The following is an 18217-nucleotide window of genomic DNA, read 5'->3' on the forward strand; positions in this document are numbered from 1 at the left end:
GTCCAAATTGCAGCAACAACAAAGAAGTCTGAATCTGTCCTGCAGCCCAGACACTGTTTAGTGTTCAGCCCATATCTCGAGTTCTAGAAGTCCAAATGATCTCAAATTTTTACCTTGGAAAGCTGAGACAATTCTCTAGAACTTTCATGATTTAAGTTTGTTCAAATTATGACATCATCAATGACGTTTTTGGCAGACAAGAAGATAAGGATTGTCACCAAGTCAAGATGTGGCCACCCACTCATCAATTAGTCAACAAATCAATAGTTCCGAATTTTGGCCTATAAAAGGAGGCATTTGCCATGTATTGAGGCATCTTGGTGTTCAGATCAAGATCATGCTCTTGCTCTCTCTTTATATTTTGTAATGCTTAAGTTTTGCTTATATTAATTTCTTGCTTATGCTTTTCATTTCCTTTCCTTGTTTATTTATGTTTCCTTCTTTCATTATGTGTTGCTAAGTTAATTATGTCAAGGTGAAAAGGGTACACTAATGGTGTAAGAATAAGTATAATATAAACTTAACATGGACCTTAATGTTGGATACTAACATGGTCTATATTTGTTATCTTGTTCACTTTTAATACTTTGCTTGTTAAATGGTTAATCTAGATTTATGTTGTATAACACTTGGTACAACAAATACTTGGCACTTTCATAGCCCATACTGTATGGTATAACCGACACCTGAGCTATGAAAGGAACTTGATTTGTTGTTAACATAAGTTATAATCATGAATGCCTGACAACATTTACAAGTATTAGCATTATTCGAATAAGATAACTAATGTAATAATGTTAACAATTTATAATCTGATTGGAACCTCCTTTGTGTGTGGTTTCCAATTGAATAAAAAGAGTTTATACTATACTTGTTTGAAATACCATTAGTGGATCCTCTAACCTTGACATTTGTTGTTATCATTGTCTAATCCTTACGTTAATCTTCCATCTCAAAGTTCTCATCAACTTCTTCCTCTTCTTCTTCACTATTATTATTATTGTTGTTATTGTTGTTGTTGTATTATTGTTATCTATAATTTATACAATTAACCTCCCTGTGGTTCGACCCCGGTCTTACCGGGTTATTTATTACTTCGACACTCCTGCACTTGGGAGAAGACATCAATCTTTTGGTCGTGTCAAAGCTAAAACGCATGTGCAAGAGATTTTTGACCTAGAAACTAACAAAACCTATAAATGCCTAGCAGAGATTTTAAACCCAAGAAATGCCTAAAACCTAGAAACAACAACCATAACCTTGCAACCAAAGCTTAAACACGCTCAACACAACTTGCTTAAACCATAAAAAAAAAAAAACAAGAAATCAACAAATCAAGAGCAAAACAGTAAGCAAAATCCATGTCTTCAGCAAGCTAAAAATTGCATCTTTTTATGCATAAATATTGTTTTGTTGATTAAACTTATCATCCATGAGTTCAAATATCCTATATATTACCCTAAAACAAACCTAAACCACAACAACATCAATATTTAACAGATCTTTTTATGACTTCAAAAATGATTAATTAAACATTTAAACTTGCAAAATAACATTATATATTATCATATACCATTTCATCATCATATTCTAACACATCAAAACAAGACAATTAATAATACTTGAGCATGTACAAGTTGTATTCAAAGCATGCCTAAACATTTCAAAAAACAATATCATGGCTTTTAAACTAACAAAAGACTTTAAATGATGCATAACAAACATTATAAGCAACAATTTCAAAGATAAAATAAAGGGGAGGGTGTGATCATTGATCTCTACCTCTTCATCAATGTTTAAAGGTTTACCTTATAAAGAGAACGTTGATTTCTTTTCTGGATTTTTTGCTTCATTCCTCTTGATTTTTAGATTTTTTTTTATCTCAGATTGATCTAGATTCCCCTCATTCCTTCTTAAAACACAATCTTTATCACCTTTGCTTCAATTCTATTTTAAGTATTCTGTTGACTTTTATGTATTTTCTTTTTTTTTATCTTTTTTATTTATTTGTCTCCAGGGTCCATCTTTTCAATGTGATTTCTTTTCCTTTTATAGCCTCAAAAGGACAGGTGGTTGTGAAACCATTTGTGGGTTTGAATGTGATTTTCCAAAACTAGATCATACGGGATTCTTTCCTCTGATCTGTTAGGAAATATTTTTTCTCTCCTCTTCTTTTGTTTTCCATTTCTCTGGATGTCTAACAAACTCTTAAAGCTTCTAGAGAAAAGTTGGGAACTTTATAATGAAACATGGTTGAAAATGGCTAATTAGGGGTGCACCTTCAATGAATTAATGTTGGAAAATAAAGGATCATTGAAGTAGACCAATATATAGATCTTATAGACTGGGTGTTATTCTTCAACTAGATCAAACCACGATTGATTTGGTGGCCTGTAGCTTTCCCACCATCGATCCAAAGTTGGGTGTAACACTGCTAAATTTTATTGAACCAGACAAGGCTACCTTAGAACAAGAATTTGAAAGCTTCTACATGGCATGTGGGGCACAAACATTGAACAAATATGGCATATCCTTATAGACAGGAAGCTCTTGTGTCGAATAGTGGTGGTTGGAATCCCTGGGGTGGTCAAAGATGTCACATTCATTCAGCTGAAGGTGGCAACTCGATCAGCCTTCAAGACTGAAAAATATAATAAAACAGGGACATATGGTATGCCACTTAGTTTTTTCATTAGCAATGAATGACATGCTGTTTGCTTAAACTCTAAAAATTAGGGTTCTAAATTGAAAGTTAGGCAAATCCTCTTTAACATCGTTAGATGTTGGTAACTTTTGACTCTTTAAAGGAAAACTAGATTTAAGGGACCTAAATTTAGAATATTTTCCATGCACATTCCATAATTCATATATGTAGATGCATATGGATGTATAATTATACATGATAATGTACTTTAGATATAGATTAGTTATACCCCAGGCTAATATATGGCCATCATTCCTTTATAAATAGGTAGGGTTTCAATTCTTTTATAGCTGCAGAGACGATTTAATTTGAGTCAATCCTTAAAATATACACTCATCATAAAGAGATATGGCTCACAAGGTTGGATCTAAGCCTTTTTCATTAATATTTGATAAAACTTTTACATATGAAATCTAGTATGATCATCATCATCGTTTACAGGAAGAGAGGCAAAACCTTTGTTTTCTATGTCCCTAAGAAAAGCATTAGTCTCAATCATGATTGGTTTCTTTTAGCACAGACAAAGGCTCGGCCAATCTGCTTATTCATGTTTCTCATATTTTCCAAGAGGAACATGTTGTTCCTATTCAGTTGATTGTTGTTGGTGTCAATCATTTGGTTGTGATGCTTAAGCAATTCGTTCTTTTCTTCCAAATGCTTTACCTCAACATTTTCTTTATCGATCTTCTTTTCTAGTAGGTTAATCTCATTTCTTATTTTATCCAAATCAATTTTGACCCTAACAGCTTTTCCTTTGGCTTTTACTTTAGCCGGTTCACTTTTTAACATCACATGCTTCTTGTATATCCTTTCATACTATTTAATCTGGCTTTCTAATTCAGCTTGGGTTTTTTAAGACATATCAGCTTTTTCTCGGCAATTGTTGAAATTGATTTTCAAAGCTTCTAGCTCACTACTAGTTTGCACCAATGTGTTCCTAATTTTTCTCACTCTTTCTTTTCTTGTGTATTCTCTTATACTTTTGGATTTTTTTTTCATTATTTTTTTTCTTGATTTTATGGGGGTAAAGAATAGATAACAACAATTGTGACTCTTCATCAGCTTCATCTTCCCCTACTCCAAGCTCTGCATCAGTAATTTCTGCTTTCGTTCCAGCCTGATAATCTCAGCTCCAGCAGCATCTCAGGCCGACTGCTCCTCCTCAGCATCAGTAGCCTCAGCTTATCTACACGGCAGCTCCTCCTCTGCACCGGCGACAGTCCAACAGCGCATCACTGTGTGCCTCCAGCAAAAGTCCAGCACCTGTAGAGTCCTCAGCCTCCGGTTCCAGCACTTCATCTTCTCGTGTTGCATCCAAGGGCGGAAGCAAGGGGGCAAGCAGGGGCCCGGGCCCTCCCTTGACACATTTTAATTTTGTTTCATTACTGGGTAATGAAATATGAGGAGAAGTTATATATTTTATTTTAAAGAGTGGGCATTAACTTTACTTTTGATTTTATTTGAATTTACTCTTGACTTACGTGGAAAAATAAATAAATATTATTTTATGAAATAAAAAATAGAGCACTTAATTTGTCCTAATATAAATCATGCAGCAGATCAAAAATATAAATAAAAACACAAATCGCGAGTAAAATTTTTCTATAAAAAAATTAAAACAAAGCCACTAATTAATTTATCTTTTATCAAACAAAATAAGGTAACTTAAATTTAAAATCTATTTTTGTTTTGTTTTGAGATGTTTGTTAATAATTTGATGATGTTTTTTTTATATATAATTCTACCATTTTTGCTTCTTTTTTTTTTCTTAGATCAGCTAGTTCTACCAATTATTTTTTGAATTCTAGTTATAGTGAATTTTTTTAAATTAATTAGATATATTTTACTGGTTTGTTTTGATTATGCTTGGATTTTTTATATTTTGTTTTTAGCAGAGCCACCAAAATTATTAATTTTTTCTTACAATATATGTTTTGATTTTAGATTGAACCATGAATAAAATAAGAAGAATTGATTTTTTTTTTAAGAAAAAATATTGATAACTCACAACCTATTGAACGAGCTTTTTCAACAATGAAGATTGTTAAAACAAGACTTCGCAATCGGATGGAGGATGATTTTCTTGCAAATTATTTGATTGTCTATATAAAAAAAAATTGCTGAAAAATTCACAATTGATATGATAATCGATGATTTCTATTCTATAAAAGAACAACGAGCACAATTAAAATAAATATGTAAGAATCATTTTTTATTATTTTTTTGCTTTATTTCAAAGTTTATCAAACATAAATAATACTTCGCTTTAGTTAATGTTTCTTATATACTTTGTATGTTTATATTTGATAGATATAAAGACCAACAACATTAAAGTGATAGATACATTATGAAGATGAAATTAATTTCATTGCTATGATTCAATTTGGTATTGCTCTAAACCTTTTACCTTATACAAAGGTCATTATATGTTTGTAGTAAGTTATTTGAATAAAACTAAATTATACAGGTTTTGTTTTATAACTCATATACAATAAATTAAAATAAATATTATATCTTATTATATTAATTTTGAATTTTCCTAACAAATAATTCTAGTTCCGTCCTGGTTGCATCCAAACACAGCACCATCTCCACTGTAAAAAACACTGCCCTAAAACCACACCTCTTCACAGCCTTTTCCACTGTTGCCAGCAGCTCCTCTCTCAATTTTTTGACCGAAATCAACCCTTCCTCTAGCGCCAGGGGACTAAAAGAAGTCAGAGAAAAACAACAGTGTCATGAAAAAATAAACACTTCCTATACTCATTTCAAGCCTTAGTCCCTAGTTTTGGAAAACTTATACACACACGCGAGTGCACATCACAGCCTCCATTGTTAGCAAACCCCCCCCCCCCCCCAATACACTTCACGCCATATATACTTAACTTCACTTACGAAGTAGACACAGTAGGGATGAACAAGAAGAGAACGATGGTGAAAAAGGAAGGAGAAATAACAGTAAGGAGCAAAGACCCACACTGACGTTGCCAAAGGAGAAATCTTGAAAGCTTCATGCCATTATAAGTTATCGTATCCCTCTGGAAGCAAGGCTGAAGGACTAAAATTACAGGTAAGATTCTTTCTCTCACCCATTTATCACTTTGAGAGTTCCTGTAATTTTACTAGTTTTTTTTTGTTTTTTTTTTTTGTGCCCCTCAAGAATAACAATCATGTGTTTTCTAAAGAGATAGCAGCAGACTTTATGGTTGCAGTTGGTTTTTCTTTTAATCTGAGTGTTAACTACTTTTGACTTGGGGAAGATATGGATCGTTTTTTTTTTTTTAAAAAAAAAAGGAAAATGCATGAAGTGAGCGTATGTCTTTTGTTGATTTTGAGCAGCAAAAAACAGTAAAATTGTGGGCAAATATATTCATGTTTGTTTTTTTTATTATTTATTTACATGGGGTGTCCGGGCCAGCTTACGCGCACCACGACTATTCCCCACGGCCCACTGGACATCCTGCAAGCCCAGGAGCAGGTAAGGCACCGCGGGGGTGACAGGCGTGCACATAGAGGGTCGAACCCGGGACGGAGGCGAAACAAGTCACACGATTGATCACAGTAGCTAGACCCTCAAGTGCTATTCATGTTTGTTTTGTTTTGATTTGTCAATGAGCATTACTTGCATTTGGGTTGTGTTTTTTGGACCAGGCTCTATTGCCTTTTGAGTAATAAATTTTAGTCTGGTGTTTTCCTTGAGCCCATTCATGCCTTTTGGGCTGTGTATTGAGGATCACAGGCCCGATCTGAAAGCCCTGGCTGGAACTGTACCTTTTCTAAGTTAAGGTAGTGTTTGGGTAATACTTAAATTGGTTTAATATAAGCCTTGAAACATTGAACCTAGTCATTATCCTAAATTTTGAATTTTTGTCCATTATCTTCTAGTTAAATTACAAGGTATTGTTCTTTATTTCTAATGTTGGTTTAGAAAATTACCTTTTAGTTAAATTACATCCAATGTTGATTTAGAAAATATAAAACTTGATTGTTGGTCGACCATTAGTTTTGACCGTTAATTTCAATGATCTATGTATTGTTCTTTACATTATCTTAACAATCACTGTTTACATAAGGTAGCAAGTTAGGAATGGCTTCAATAGAGTTTGGTACAGTGAATATCATGTTTATGGATGTAATTTCCTCATGGTTTCCTACTTCTATATTACAAGGTATTTTTAATCCATCATCTTCTATAGCACTCTATTCATTAAATTGTTGTATTAACACTAAGAACTCTAACTACTTTTCTTTTTCTTACTATGTATTGTCATTTGGAAGTGTTCTTATACCTTCATCCATTATACAATTATCTAAGAAGCCATCAACATCGATATTTGTTGTTCTCTTCTATTTAATTTCTTGAGCATTTAGTTTCTGGCTCAAATTCCAGCCAAGATGTCATTCATTCTGTTTTGGATAAAAGTTTCTTATGATGCTTGTTCTCATCCTTTTTGTTGTCTATCTCACCACCATTATGTTCTTTCTTGAAACCCCACCTACCGCTACTATAGAGGAAGAAAAAGAAGAAAGATTTTACTTTAATATCTTCAACGTTGTTGCTGTTATTGCGACTGTTTATTTATTGGCATATCGTTTTGTTCAGAATCCTATCCATGTTCTTTAATTAGCGTTTATGGTTATATTGATGGGTTTTTTTAGCTTCTCCATTAGTAGTCCCAGTTCATGATTTTATTCAAAGCTAGACTTTAAACCGGTTTAAGAACCAAACGAATGTTGAAAGCAAGTTCAAGAACCTTTATTGAGAGAAAAGAAAGCCCAGAAGAAGATTTAGGGAAAAGCCCATTGAAAAGTCGAAATCAGCAGCGGTGAAGCAACCGCAAGCTGTAGAGAAGGAGAAAGCAGTAGTGGAGGTAAAGAGAAGGCCGGTGATCGGAGAGGATCATATAGTTTTTAGGGCAATGTGGACTGTTGATTTTTTTATTCTGTATATGTCACAGGTTTGGTTGAGATGAACGATATAGAACACATTGATTTGGCTTGTTAATTTCTCTTTTGATTTCCATGACAAGTATTTGGGGGATTGTTTCTAGTTCAATGCCTAAGTGCTACATCAAGTAAGTCTCTTAATCCCCTGCTTGATTCTTTGTTAGTTTTTTTTTAAAAGTTTAATTAATTGGGATTTGTTCTTCAAATTATCTTTATTAGTTGACTTTTATAATGTGTCTCATTTCCTTATTTTTTGGATCTATGGGTTACCTTTTTTCTTAAGCATTAAGGACCATGTTGGTGCCACAGTTTCTAAACCCTGTTGTTTTTCGTTTCCTTTTTGTTTTTTTTTACATGTATTTTTCAAGCGATGAGATATCTTCACTTCTTGGAATTGGTTGTGTCTAGTAAAATACGATTGCTTAGTTCTTGTTTTTTTTTGAAGAGTTTTTATCAATTGATTCAAAATTAGTACATATTTTGAAGCATGATGTGAACTAAACTCAAGATTTAGGCTGGTTGTTAAATTTAGGATTCATAAAATTAATCGAGATATATATAAGCTGATCTGAATATTTATATTATTAATAATAATAATAATAATAATAAAAAGATTTAGGCTGGTCAATTCTTATTCTCACATGCCTACAAATTAGGCCAACCCACTTGCTTGAATTTCATGTTGTTTTAATTTTTAAAAATATGTGTAGATGGTTAATATTGTTTCTGTATAGTATAATTTGAAGTTAATTTTTTTTTATTTGAATTGTAATAATGTACGGTAAAAGATCCCGGAATAAAACATTAAAATGCTCTAAAATCAAAATCTATCATTTTAATTAAAAAAACAAAACACCAAGCAAAATGAAATCAACAACTTTACTTTTTGCCAAGAATTTTTTGTTGATGAATGATTTTTTTTCTTTAATAGAAATTAACCTCTAATTTTAAAAAAGTACTAAAAGGTTTGGCTAAATTTAATCCTTCAATATTAGGTTGTTTTGGAAATTGTGCTTCGTAATTGTTTTTTTTTTTTTTTTTGTTGGGTTATGTACTGGTTTTATAGATTTAGTTTTCTTTTCTTGATTTTAACCTTCAACATTAGATCTATTGGAAAAGGAACTTTATAATTTTTTAAAAAAATTTCTTTTCTATGGACCTATCCCGATCTCATAACCCAAGTTGCAAATTTAATAGGTTGACCTGAGTTGACTCGAATAGTTTTTTTGTAATTTTTTTAATATCATCATTTAACATTGAGTTGATTATACATTGACGTTGATAATTTATTTTAATTTTTTTTCTAAAGGGTTATCACGGTTTTATGACCCACATCATAAATTTGATAGATTAACCTAGATCTATCATATCATGTCTCAATATTTGAAAAAAAATATATAATCCAAAATGTTATCATATCAATATTTTAAAAAGATATCATTTAATATGTATTATATTTGAAGTTTATGATTAATTTTTTATTAGAAAACATATTAACAATATTAAAAAAAATTATATTAACAAAAATAATTTGACCCTGAACCCAAAATTTTAATTTATAGTATTGTTTGTCTATGAAGAATGAGGAGCAATGCTATCTAACATTAAAAATATCCCCAATATCTTCACCTGAAGTTCTTTCCACATTCTTTAACCGTAAAATGGCCACTGGATGTCGGCTTCCATTTAATATCATTTTATTTTATTTTATTTTATTTTATTTTGTCTCATCAGAGTATATTGTGTAAGGTTTTGCAGATTGAGTACTTGTCATTTCACTGATCAGACATTACGCTAATATCAAGAATTACTCATTATCCTTATCCTTGTGAATATAATCATCAACGGAATGATTGTTTTTATATTTTAAAAGTATTTTTGTATTTAATATATTGATATAAAATAAAATATTATTTTAATATATTTTTAAATAAAAAATATTTTAAAAACATATAACCCTATACAACTTCATTGTATTTTCTGATGAGAGGGCCATTGGAATTACAAGACTAGATTGGCCATGAGAAATTACATTTTCTATAGCTAAAATAAAAATATCTAATGATAGATATTTTGTTTGTTTTTGTATTTTAAAAATATTTAAAAAAAAATTTATTTTTTTATTTGTTTTAAATTAATATTTTTTAGTGTTTTTAAATCATTTTAATATACTGATATTAAAATTAATTTTTAAAAAATAAAAAAATATATTATTTTAATATATTTTTTAAAAAATCTAAATTTCAACCCTTTGCTGCAAGCCCATCTCCAGTCTTGAAGTGCTTTAGCAGTCCAGAAGCTGTGTCAACAGCTCATAATTCGGTGAAATAAAAATTCAGGCAACGGAGTTGAAATCTTAGGGGCTAAGAATAATTTAGTCTGATAAAAACAAAGGGTCATGTCATCGATAATATTGTAAATACTTTAATTGTAAAGACAACCATTGACACGGCACTTCAGCTGTCGTTTTAGTAGCATCTCTTTATTTATTTCTGTGCCCTCCTCTTCGTTCGAAACTCTTCTTTGTAATAAATAATTTATTAAATTCAAGTTACACTTTGGGTTATCTTAAGTAACATCAAGTTTTAAAATAATATTTATTTCAAGAAATATTTTTCAGAAATCAAATATTTTTTAAATTTTAAATTCACTCACCAAATCAATTAGTTTGGATTATTACTTAATTTAATTTAAAATTCAAATTATAATAAGTTTTAAATCAATAAATCATTGAATTATTCTATAAATTATAGACAGTATTTAGAAATACAGCTAAAATCATGTTTTTTAAATATTTAAATTGTATTATTTAAAATTAAATATTTCTAATATTTTTATATTATTTTAATATATTAATATAAAAAATAATTTTTAAAAATAAAATAAAAAATATTAATTTTATATATTTTTAAATAAAAAATACTTTCAACCATAATTATAATACTTCCAAACGCCCTAATCATCATTCAAAAGCCAAATTAACTAAACATCGATCATGTCGATTACTATTTAATTTAATTTAAAATCCAACCTACATGCTTGCTAGCCTCTTGTCAATGAATTATTAAATTAACCATTAGAGTTGGGTTTATATTAAAAAAATATATATATCATTTAGTAAGAAGTCAAGAACTAGAAGTAATTGACTCTCGGACTCGTTTATACAGAACATCATTTCCTTGAAATTTTCAGATCCAATTTCCTCTGCCATTTCACTCTTTCCAATTTTCACCTTCTCTGTAGAAATATAATCCAATATAAAGGTATTTGCTTTTCTTTTCGATTCCGTACTCTCAAAAATGACGGACAACAACAACAACCCAAGCTTCAACAGCTATAATAATGATGGAGAGGAATCAAGCCCGTTGTTGAAGAAGAACCTTGAAGACAACGACAAGAAACCCGCCAAGGTTTCTGCTGATGCGAAGACCGCCACCGCTGAATATGGATGTACCGTCAATGGGCTTCCGTTGATTCATGGCAGCGTGATGGGTGAGCCTATGGGACGGACTCAGTGGGACTCCTGCCTTTTCTGTTGCCTCGGTCGCAACGATGAATTCTGTAGCAGCGATCTTGAAGTCTGTAAGTCTTTAATCTCTGTGCGTTGGTAGATTAATTTATCATTTTTTGAAATTACTCGTACATTCTTTCAATTGGGGTCGTTCTTGGTATTAATGATTGAAATGGATCATATGTCTTTGTTGCAAGTTGAATATTAATAGCACCAATCTGGATGCTCTCCAGGAATGCAAATGGAGTATAAGCTCTTAGATGCGTAACAAGGGTAGAAACAGTTAGTTTAAACAGGAAGAGAGAAGGAGTCTATGGTTTCCTGAACTCCAGGCTCACCATTAATTCATCACTTCATAATACTCTCATGAAAAACAAATTCAGTTTCAATATATCCACTTCAGAAATGGCTACACGTTGAAATGACTAGGACAGTAAAAAGAACTGAAAATAACTAACCAAATGCTGCGTATAACAAGGGAATAAAAACGCTGCAGGTGGACTTGCTGAAACGGTGTTGGTACAGTAGCTAATGATCGGTCAATTAATTAAAATAGTTGAAACTTTTCCATTATTGTATCTTCCCCTTAGAATCTAGCTCTGCCACCATTTCCCCTCCTTGAAAATGCCCTTGCCCTCAAGGGAAAATTATGGAAACTTTAGATGAAGATCATCACCAAACTCCCCGGTTGCATTCGAAGGTGAAAGACCCCTTCCATAGGATCAGAACATGCTCTGAAGCACCAGTCTCGATGTATTTCTTGGCATTATCCCATACACCACCAGCGTTGGAAGCAGAGATGGCAGTCTGGACACCAAACACAAGGGATCCAGCTAGTAGGGGTGTTAGCATGACAAGTGCACCAGATGGGGTCATCTACTTGATAGAAGCATCCATGAAGACCTTAAACACAGGTGGCATAGTCAGGCTTGGCATGATCTTCCATGAGGCCATGAATGGTGTTGAATTGCACTCGACCCTCCTTAACCATCTTCAAAGCTGCACTTCCCACACTTTTAATAACTTGTTTTATGACAGGATTGCAAACTTCTTCTACTTCCTTCAACTTCTCTTCATAATTATCCTTCTCTGCATTTTGGTTATTGTCCAACCATTCAAGTGCTTCCTTCAATACAGTTTTGATCCTCTCTTTATCATCTGAATCAATCTTATCAACAAGCTTGTCTTTATCATTGATTGCACTTCTCATGTTGTAGATGTAAGTCTTCAACTTGTTCCTAGCATCAATCTTCTCCCAAATTTTATTATCCTTCTTGGCTATTTCTTCAGCCTCCTTCACCATCCTATCAATCTCTTCTTGGCTTAGACCCTCCTTATTGTTGGTGATGGTTCTAGATTGAGACTTCTTTGCTGCTTTGTCCTCGGCTTTCACATGCAGAATACAATTGGCATCAACCTCAAATGTGACCTCAATCTGGGTCATTTTCCTTGGAGCTGGAGGAATGCCAAACAAATCAAATTTCTCAAGCTCACGACAATCCTTGGTTAAGCTTCTTTCACCTTCATCAACCTTTATAGACATTGTGGTTTGCTGTTCTTGGTAGGTGGTGAAGATTTGGGACTTCTTAGTTGGTATAACAGTGTTCCTTGGGATTAGTTTTGTCATCATGCCCCTAGCTGTCTCAATACCCAGACTCAGAGGAGTAACATCAAGTAGAAGGCCTTTGGTTTCCTCTCCGCCTTCACCACGAAGAATTCCATCTTGAACAGCAGCACCATAGGCTACAACCTCATATGGATTCACACCCTTGTTAGGTTCCTTCCAATCAAAATATTCTTTTAACATTTCTTGCACTTTGGGAATTCTCTTACTTTCACCAACAAGCTCAATCTCCTTGATATCAGCCTTCTTTAATCTTGCATTATCCATAGCCTGATTTACTATCTCCAGTGTCTTCTTAAATAAGTCCATGTTCAACTCTTTGAATCTTGATCTTGTTATCGGCTCTAAGAAATCAATGCCATCAATGGGTGATTCAATCTCTACTCAAACTTGGTGTTGGCTACTCAACGCCCTCTTAGCTCTCTTACATTCCCTTCAAAGCTTCCCAAGAGCTGTCTTATCTTTACTTATGTATTTGTTGTGCTTCTTCTTGATCAACTTGATGAAACAGTCCATCAATCTCTGATTGAAGTCCTCTTCTCCCAAGTGGGTGTCTCTGCTAGTAGCAAGAACCTCAAAAACACCACTATCAATAGTCAAGATGCTAACATCAAATGTACCACCACCATTATCCCCTCCTTTCTTGTCCAAGCCATAGGCAATAGTTGCAGCTGTTGGCTCATTGATTATCTGAGGCACATCTAGCCCGGCAATGATGCATGCATCCTTTGTAGTTTGGACATGATCATTGGCTATAATCTGTCCATGTCCTTTTTGAGAGACAGCCACATAGAGTAAATAGTCCCAGGATCAATGTCAATCACAGTTCCTAGTTTTGATCCACCCTCTGCTGTCACTGCTAATCCTAGAAAGTAGTATTTTGATATGATGTTGAACTCAACCCTTCTAGGATCAATTTCCAAATCTGTTGGTCCAACAAATCTAGTTCAACCAGCCAAAATGTTAACACTAAGAGCAATGACATCTAGCTTCAGAATCTTTGGTGTCCAATAGTTCAGACCACAGCTCGAAAGTTTGCAACCTTAGGAGCTGCAGGTGAAGTCCCAATTATCGTTCCATGAAATAGAATTGTTGCAGTTAGATATTGACTCAATTTGACATATCCTCTAATCTTAATGGCAACAATTTCACCAATCTTAGTAGCAGGCAGAAGATGAGAATCAACAATTAGCTTCTCGCCACTATCTGCTGTGTTTGCCACTATCATTCCAATCCCACCAGCAAGCTTTATTGCCGCTCCTTTCTTCACTCCTGCATAAGCAGCAATCAACTCCATCCAAGAAGTCTCATCCCTCTTGGCATTTTATCAAAAACTTTTCTCTCATACTCCAAAAACCCACATTTTATACACATATTAATCATAGAATTCCTAGCATGCAAACCCTCATCAATAGCTTCATCATCTTCCACACTTTTTGATCCATGAATTCGCGAGGAATGAAACTGAGGCATCAGATATTGATGGCACCAATCCGGATAGTATCCAGGTGAATTGGTATTGATTTGGCAGAGAGCCAAATTTGATTTAGTACTGAATGTGTGTGAGAAACAAGCAAGAAGCCAAACAAATGGAGAAGAGGGCATGTTTTCAGGTGCCCTGAAGGAACCCCCAGCCTTCAAATTGATCTTATCTTCAGTTTTATCTGGTATAGGGTCTCTAGTCACCAAACTAGTAGCGTCAGTAGCAACAGGCGTAAAGTGAAACCCTCTGGTTTGGCATCTGATGATAGACTCAGTTTTGGGACAGATGGATCACTTGGGACTGGAGAAGAAAATACAAATGGTGTAACTTTATCATCAATTTTATTGTTGGGGAGGTGCCATTCAGTTTCTTTGGCAAAGCAACCTTCTCCTTGAAGCTAGATATTTGAGAATTTGGTAGGGCACCTTCATCAGATATTAAAAGCTAACTTCTGGTTTATTGAATCTTGCTTATCACTTATGGCAAGTAACAGTGGAGATGTAAAGTCGATGCTCTTTTCAGCAATCACAACAGCCTTGTAGGGGTAGTGACCTCATTCCAACTTCTGCAAAATAGATCTGTTTTGATCCATCACCCCATGAAGAAGATCCTTAATCTCCTCAAACACGTCTCAAGACTTAGTATCAGTCATCATGTTCAGGGTCCGAAGATTGACCGCTCTGATGTCACTTGTTGCAAGCTGAATATTAATAGCACCAATCTGGATCCTCTCCAGAAGTGCAAATGGAGTATAAGCTCTTAGATGAGTAGCAAGGGTAGAAACAATTAGTTTAAATAGGAAGAGAGAAGGAGTCTATGGTTTCCTAAACTCCAGGCTCTCCATTAATCCATCACTTCATAATATTCTCATGAAAAAACAAATTCTGTTACAATGCGTATATACAGCCACAACAATCCTCTAGACTTGAGCTGATAGAATCAGAAATGGCAGCATGTGAAATGACTAGGACAATAAAAGGAACTGAAAAGAACAAACCAAATGCTTTGTATAACAAGGGAATAAAAACACCGCGTGTGGACTTACTGAAATGGTGTGTACACACACCAACACAGTATCTAATGAACGGTCAATTAATTAAAATAGTTGAAACTTTGCCATTAATGTATCTTCCCCATTGAATCAAGCTCTCCCAAATTCAACTTGTAACGGTCTTTGGTCAATGATCGTCTAATCTGCAAATTGTATCATGATAATGATAATAGCAATTGGCAATTTTTTATTTCTTAATCAATTGGAGATTTACATGATGGTTTCTGTTTTTCTATTAGTAAATTTCTGGTATTATGTGTTCTTTATGTGCACGATAGTAAGTGGATATCAAATTCATTGTTGTTTTTTGTTGTACATTGTTGCTTCTCTATGTGATGTTCATACGTGTGCATGGTATGTAGATATTTCAGAAAGTTTGCCCATTTTTCTGGGTAACTTCAATCTAGCTTGGTAGATATTTCAGAAAGTAGATGCAAGCTTGGTTTAGCTCAATAGGTATGTTGGTTGTGTTTCCTTATGTTATACTTAGATGCACCCACTTTGTTCTCATAAAATCCAAAGTAATAGAAAACACTAGATTAGTTTTCCAAGTGGAATTTAAGCAAAAATTTCATTTTCATTTGGCAATTATTTTTGCATAAGAAATTTGATGGTATTTTTATGGGTGGATGATCTTTAAAGAACATGGTATAACATATTTAAAGGAGGAGGGTTGGCCTTTAGCTTATTTGGAAGCCTTTATTTGATTTGGAAGCATTTAGCATGCAATGATTCCAGATTCTGGAATCCATTTACCATAACAGCTTTTAGCTTATTTGGAAGCCTTTATTTGATTTGGAAGCATTTAGCATGCAATGATTCCAGATTCTGGAATCCATTTACCATAACAGTTCCTTCAGCGTGCATGTAATCAATTTGTTCAAGAACCCCACCTATCATTGTGGACAATCCCTTCATTTTCTTTTTTTCAATTGTGCAAGGTCTTCTTGGAAGCATTGCCCCTTGCGTGCTGTATGGAAGCAATGCTGAGAGACTTGGATCTACTCCTGGAACATTTGCATCCCACTGCTTGTCATACTATGGTTTGTACCTGATTGGCAGCTCATTTTTGGGTGGGAATTGCCTTGCACCATGGTTTTCATATCCTAGCCGGACAGCTATCCGCCGGAAGTTTAACCTAGAGGCAAGTTATTTCCCTAAGACTTGCTCCCGTATATCTGCAATTTAAACATGATTTTGAATTCTGATTCTTGGTGTAGCTTTATTATCATCTCTGCTGTAATCATTAGTTATGTGTTTGAAACTTCATTTTCTTTTACAGTTCCACTCCTTTTCAAGGAGCAGGGCCCTTATATGAGTTCCAATCCAGTTAATTTAGACTTGTTCCAAGAAATGGTCTACATTTGCATTGCTATATTGATGCAGTTTTTTTTTTTTTTTTTGGCTATGAGTGCACAATTACGTGTTGAAAAAAGCTCTTTTTCCCAATTTATACCCGGTGGTAGGGCTTCAAGACTCTTGAAATTTTCTTTTTTGTAAGGAAATAAGATGGCATCGGTTTTTTTTTTTTCCCTGCTTTTGTAAATCAAGGAAATTTAGAAAGATTGCCTTTCAAGCATTAATTTCTGTGGCTGTTAATGTGAAACAGGGTAGCTGTGAGGCACTTAATAGGTCATGTGGTTGCTGTGGAAGCTTTGTGGAAGATGGTCTGCAACGTGAGCAGTGTGAATCAGCATGTGATTTTGCAACTCATTTTTTCTGCCACACATGTGCTCTTTGCCAGGAAGCTCGCGAGATTCGTCGTAGGGTACTCCATCCTGGTTTCAATGCTCAACCAGTCTTGGTTATGATCCCTCCTGGGGAGCAATCCATGGGACGTGGGGCTTGAATGCTTCCTTCCCAGCATTAGAAACTTATATCCTGTTCTTACATATTTGGGTGTGATGTTTAAAGTTTCTGGAAACCATGTGGTTTTGTTGGATCTTCCAAGCATAAATAAATAAATAAATATGGACACTTTTGATCGCCACTTGTAAAAAATAATTATGGAAACCTGTCCTAAATTTAATGTTTATAATTATCCATTGAAGTGTTTTGGTGCAAGTGTCGAGTGATGTGCTTAAGGCACGTTACTTTTAAGTTTAAAGGGATGCTTGGGGTATGGATTTTCAGAATATTTTTTTCCTAGTAATGTTTGGTTTATATTTAATAATTCATATATATATATAATACTAATTATGTACGCATACGAATCCCTCTATTTAGAAGAAAAGTCTTTATTTTATTTCTTTTTGCTATAGATATTTTCGTTTATAAACCTGCGGACTATTTCTCACTATGAATGAAAAAGGAAGCGACGTGAACGGTCGATATTTACTGGTTCATTAAGTGATGGGTTTAAGAGGTTAGTTTGGTTTGATTTAGGTTGTTTTGTTTTTTAATTGATATTTATTTTATTTTATTTTTTAAAATTAGATTAGTTGGGAATTGAGTTTTAAAAAAAAATTTGTTAGTTTTTTATGAAATTAATATGATTAGGGTTATGAGTTTGATAATTTATTTAGTTTGAATGAGGTGGGTTTTTTTATCTTTTTTTAATTTAATTTTTTTTTTATCCTTCATTAGGATAATTGGAAATTTACCTTCATAATTTAGTTTAATTTGTTTTTTATAGAGTTCTCGCAGTTTCATAACCTGTATTGTAAATTTGACAAGTTAACCTACGATGATTAGATATATCATCGTTTCAATATTTAAAAAGAAATATCATTTAATATGATATTATATAAATATTTATAAAAAAAATCATTCACATCGTATTTTTAATTCATAATAATTTTTTTATTAAAAAATATATCAAAATTACTTGAATATTTTTTATATATAAAAATAAAATTTATCTAAACTACAACGCAGGGAATAATATATAAAATTAT

The 18217-nt window shown here is 33.3% G+C and overlaps 1 protein-coding gene and 1 pseudogene across 1 annotated transcript; one reads left to right on the plus strand and one right to left on the minus strand.

The window, feature by feature from the left end:
• Positions 1 to 10666: 10666 nt before the first annotated feature.
• On the plus strand, positions 10667 to 17306 carry LOC112324434 (cell number regulator 8). Its single transcript, XM_024587059.2, has 3 exons — positions 10667 to 11233; positions 16262 to 16464; positions 16930 to 17306. The coding sequence occupies exons 1-3, from the start codon at positions 10951 to 10953 to the stop codon at positions 17167 to 17169; spliced, it is 726 nt and encodes a 241-aa protein (XP_024442827.1). The 5' UTR covers positions 10667 to 10950; the 3' UTR covers positions 17170 to 17306.
• On the minus strand, positions 11835 to 14083 carry LOC18106218 (luminal-binding protein 4-like; annotated as a pseudogene).
• Positions 17307 to 18217: the final 911 nt, after the last annotated feature.

Source organism: Populus trichocarpa, chromosome 16 (genome assembly GCF_000002775.5).
Source record: "Populus trichocarpa isolate Nisqually-1 chromosome 16, P.trichocarpa_v4.1, whole genome shotgun sequence".
NCBI classification, from domain to species: Eukaryota; Viridiplantae; Streptophyta; class Magnoliopsida; order Malpighiales; family Salicaceae; genus Populus; species Populus trichocarpa.

Excerpts from the sequence above, each read along its gene's own strand:
- LOC112324434 (XM_024587059.2), top strand. The coding sequence starts at position 10,951 with ATGACGGACAACAACAACAACCCAAGCTTCAACAGCTATAATAATGAT. Across the intron at positions 11,234-16,261 it reads TAGCAGCGATCTTGAAGTCT|GTCTTCTTGGAAGCATTGCC; the intron begins GTAAGTCTTTAA and ends CAATTGTGCAAG. Across the intron at positions 16,465-16,929 it reads GCCGGAAGTTTAACCTAGAG|GGTAGCTGTGAGGCACTTAA; the intron begins GCAAGTTATTTC and ends AATGTGAAACAG.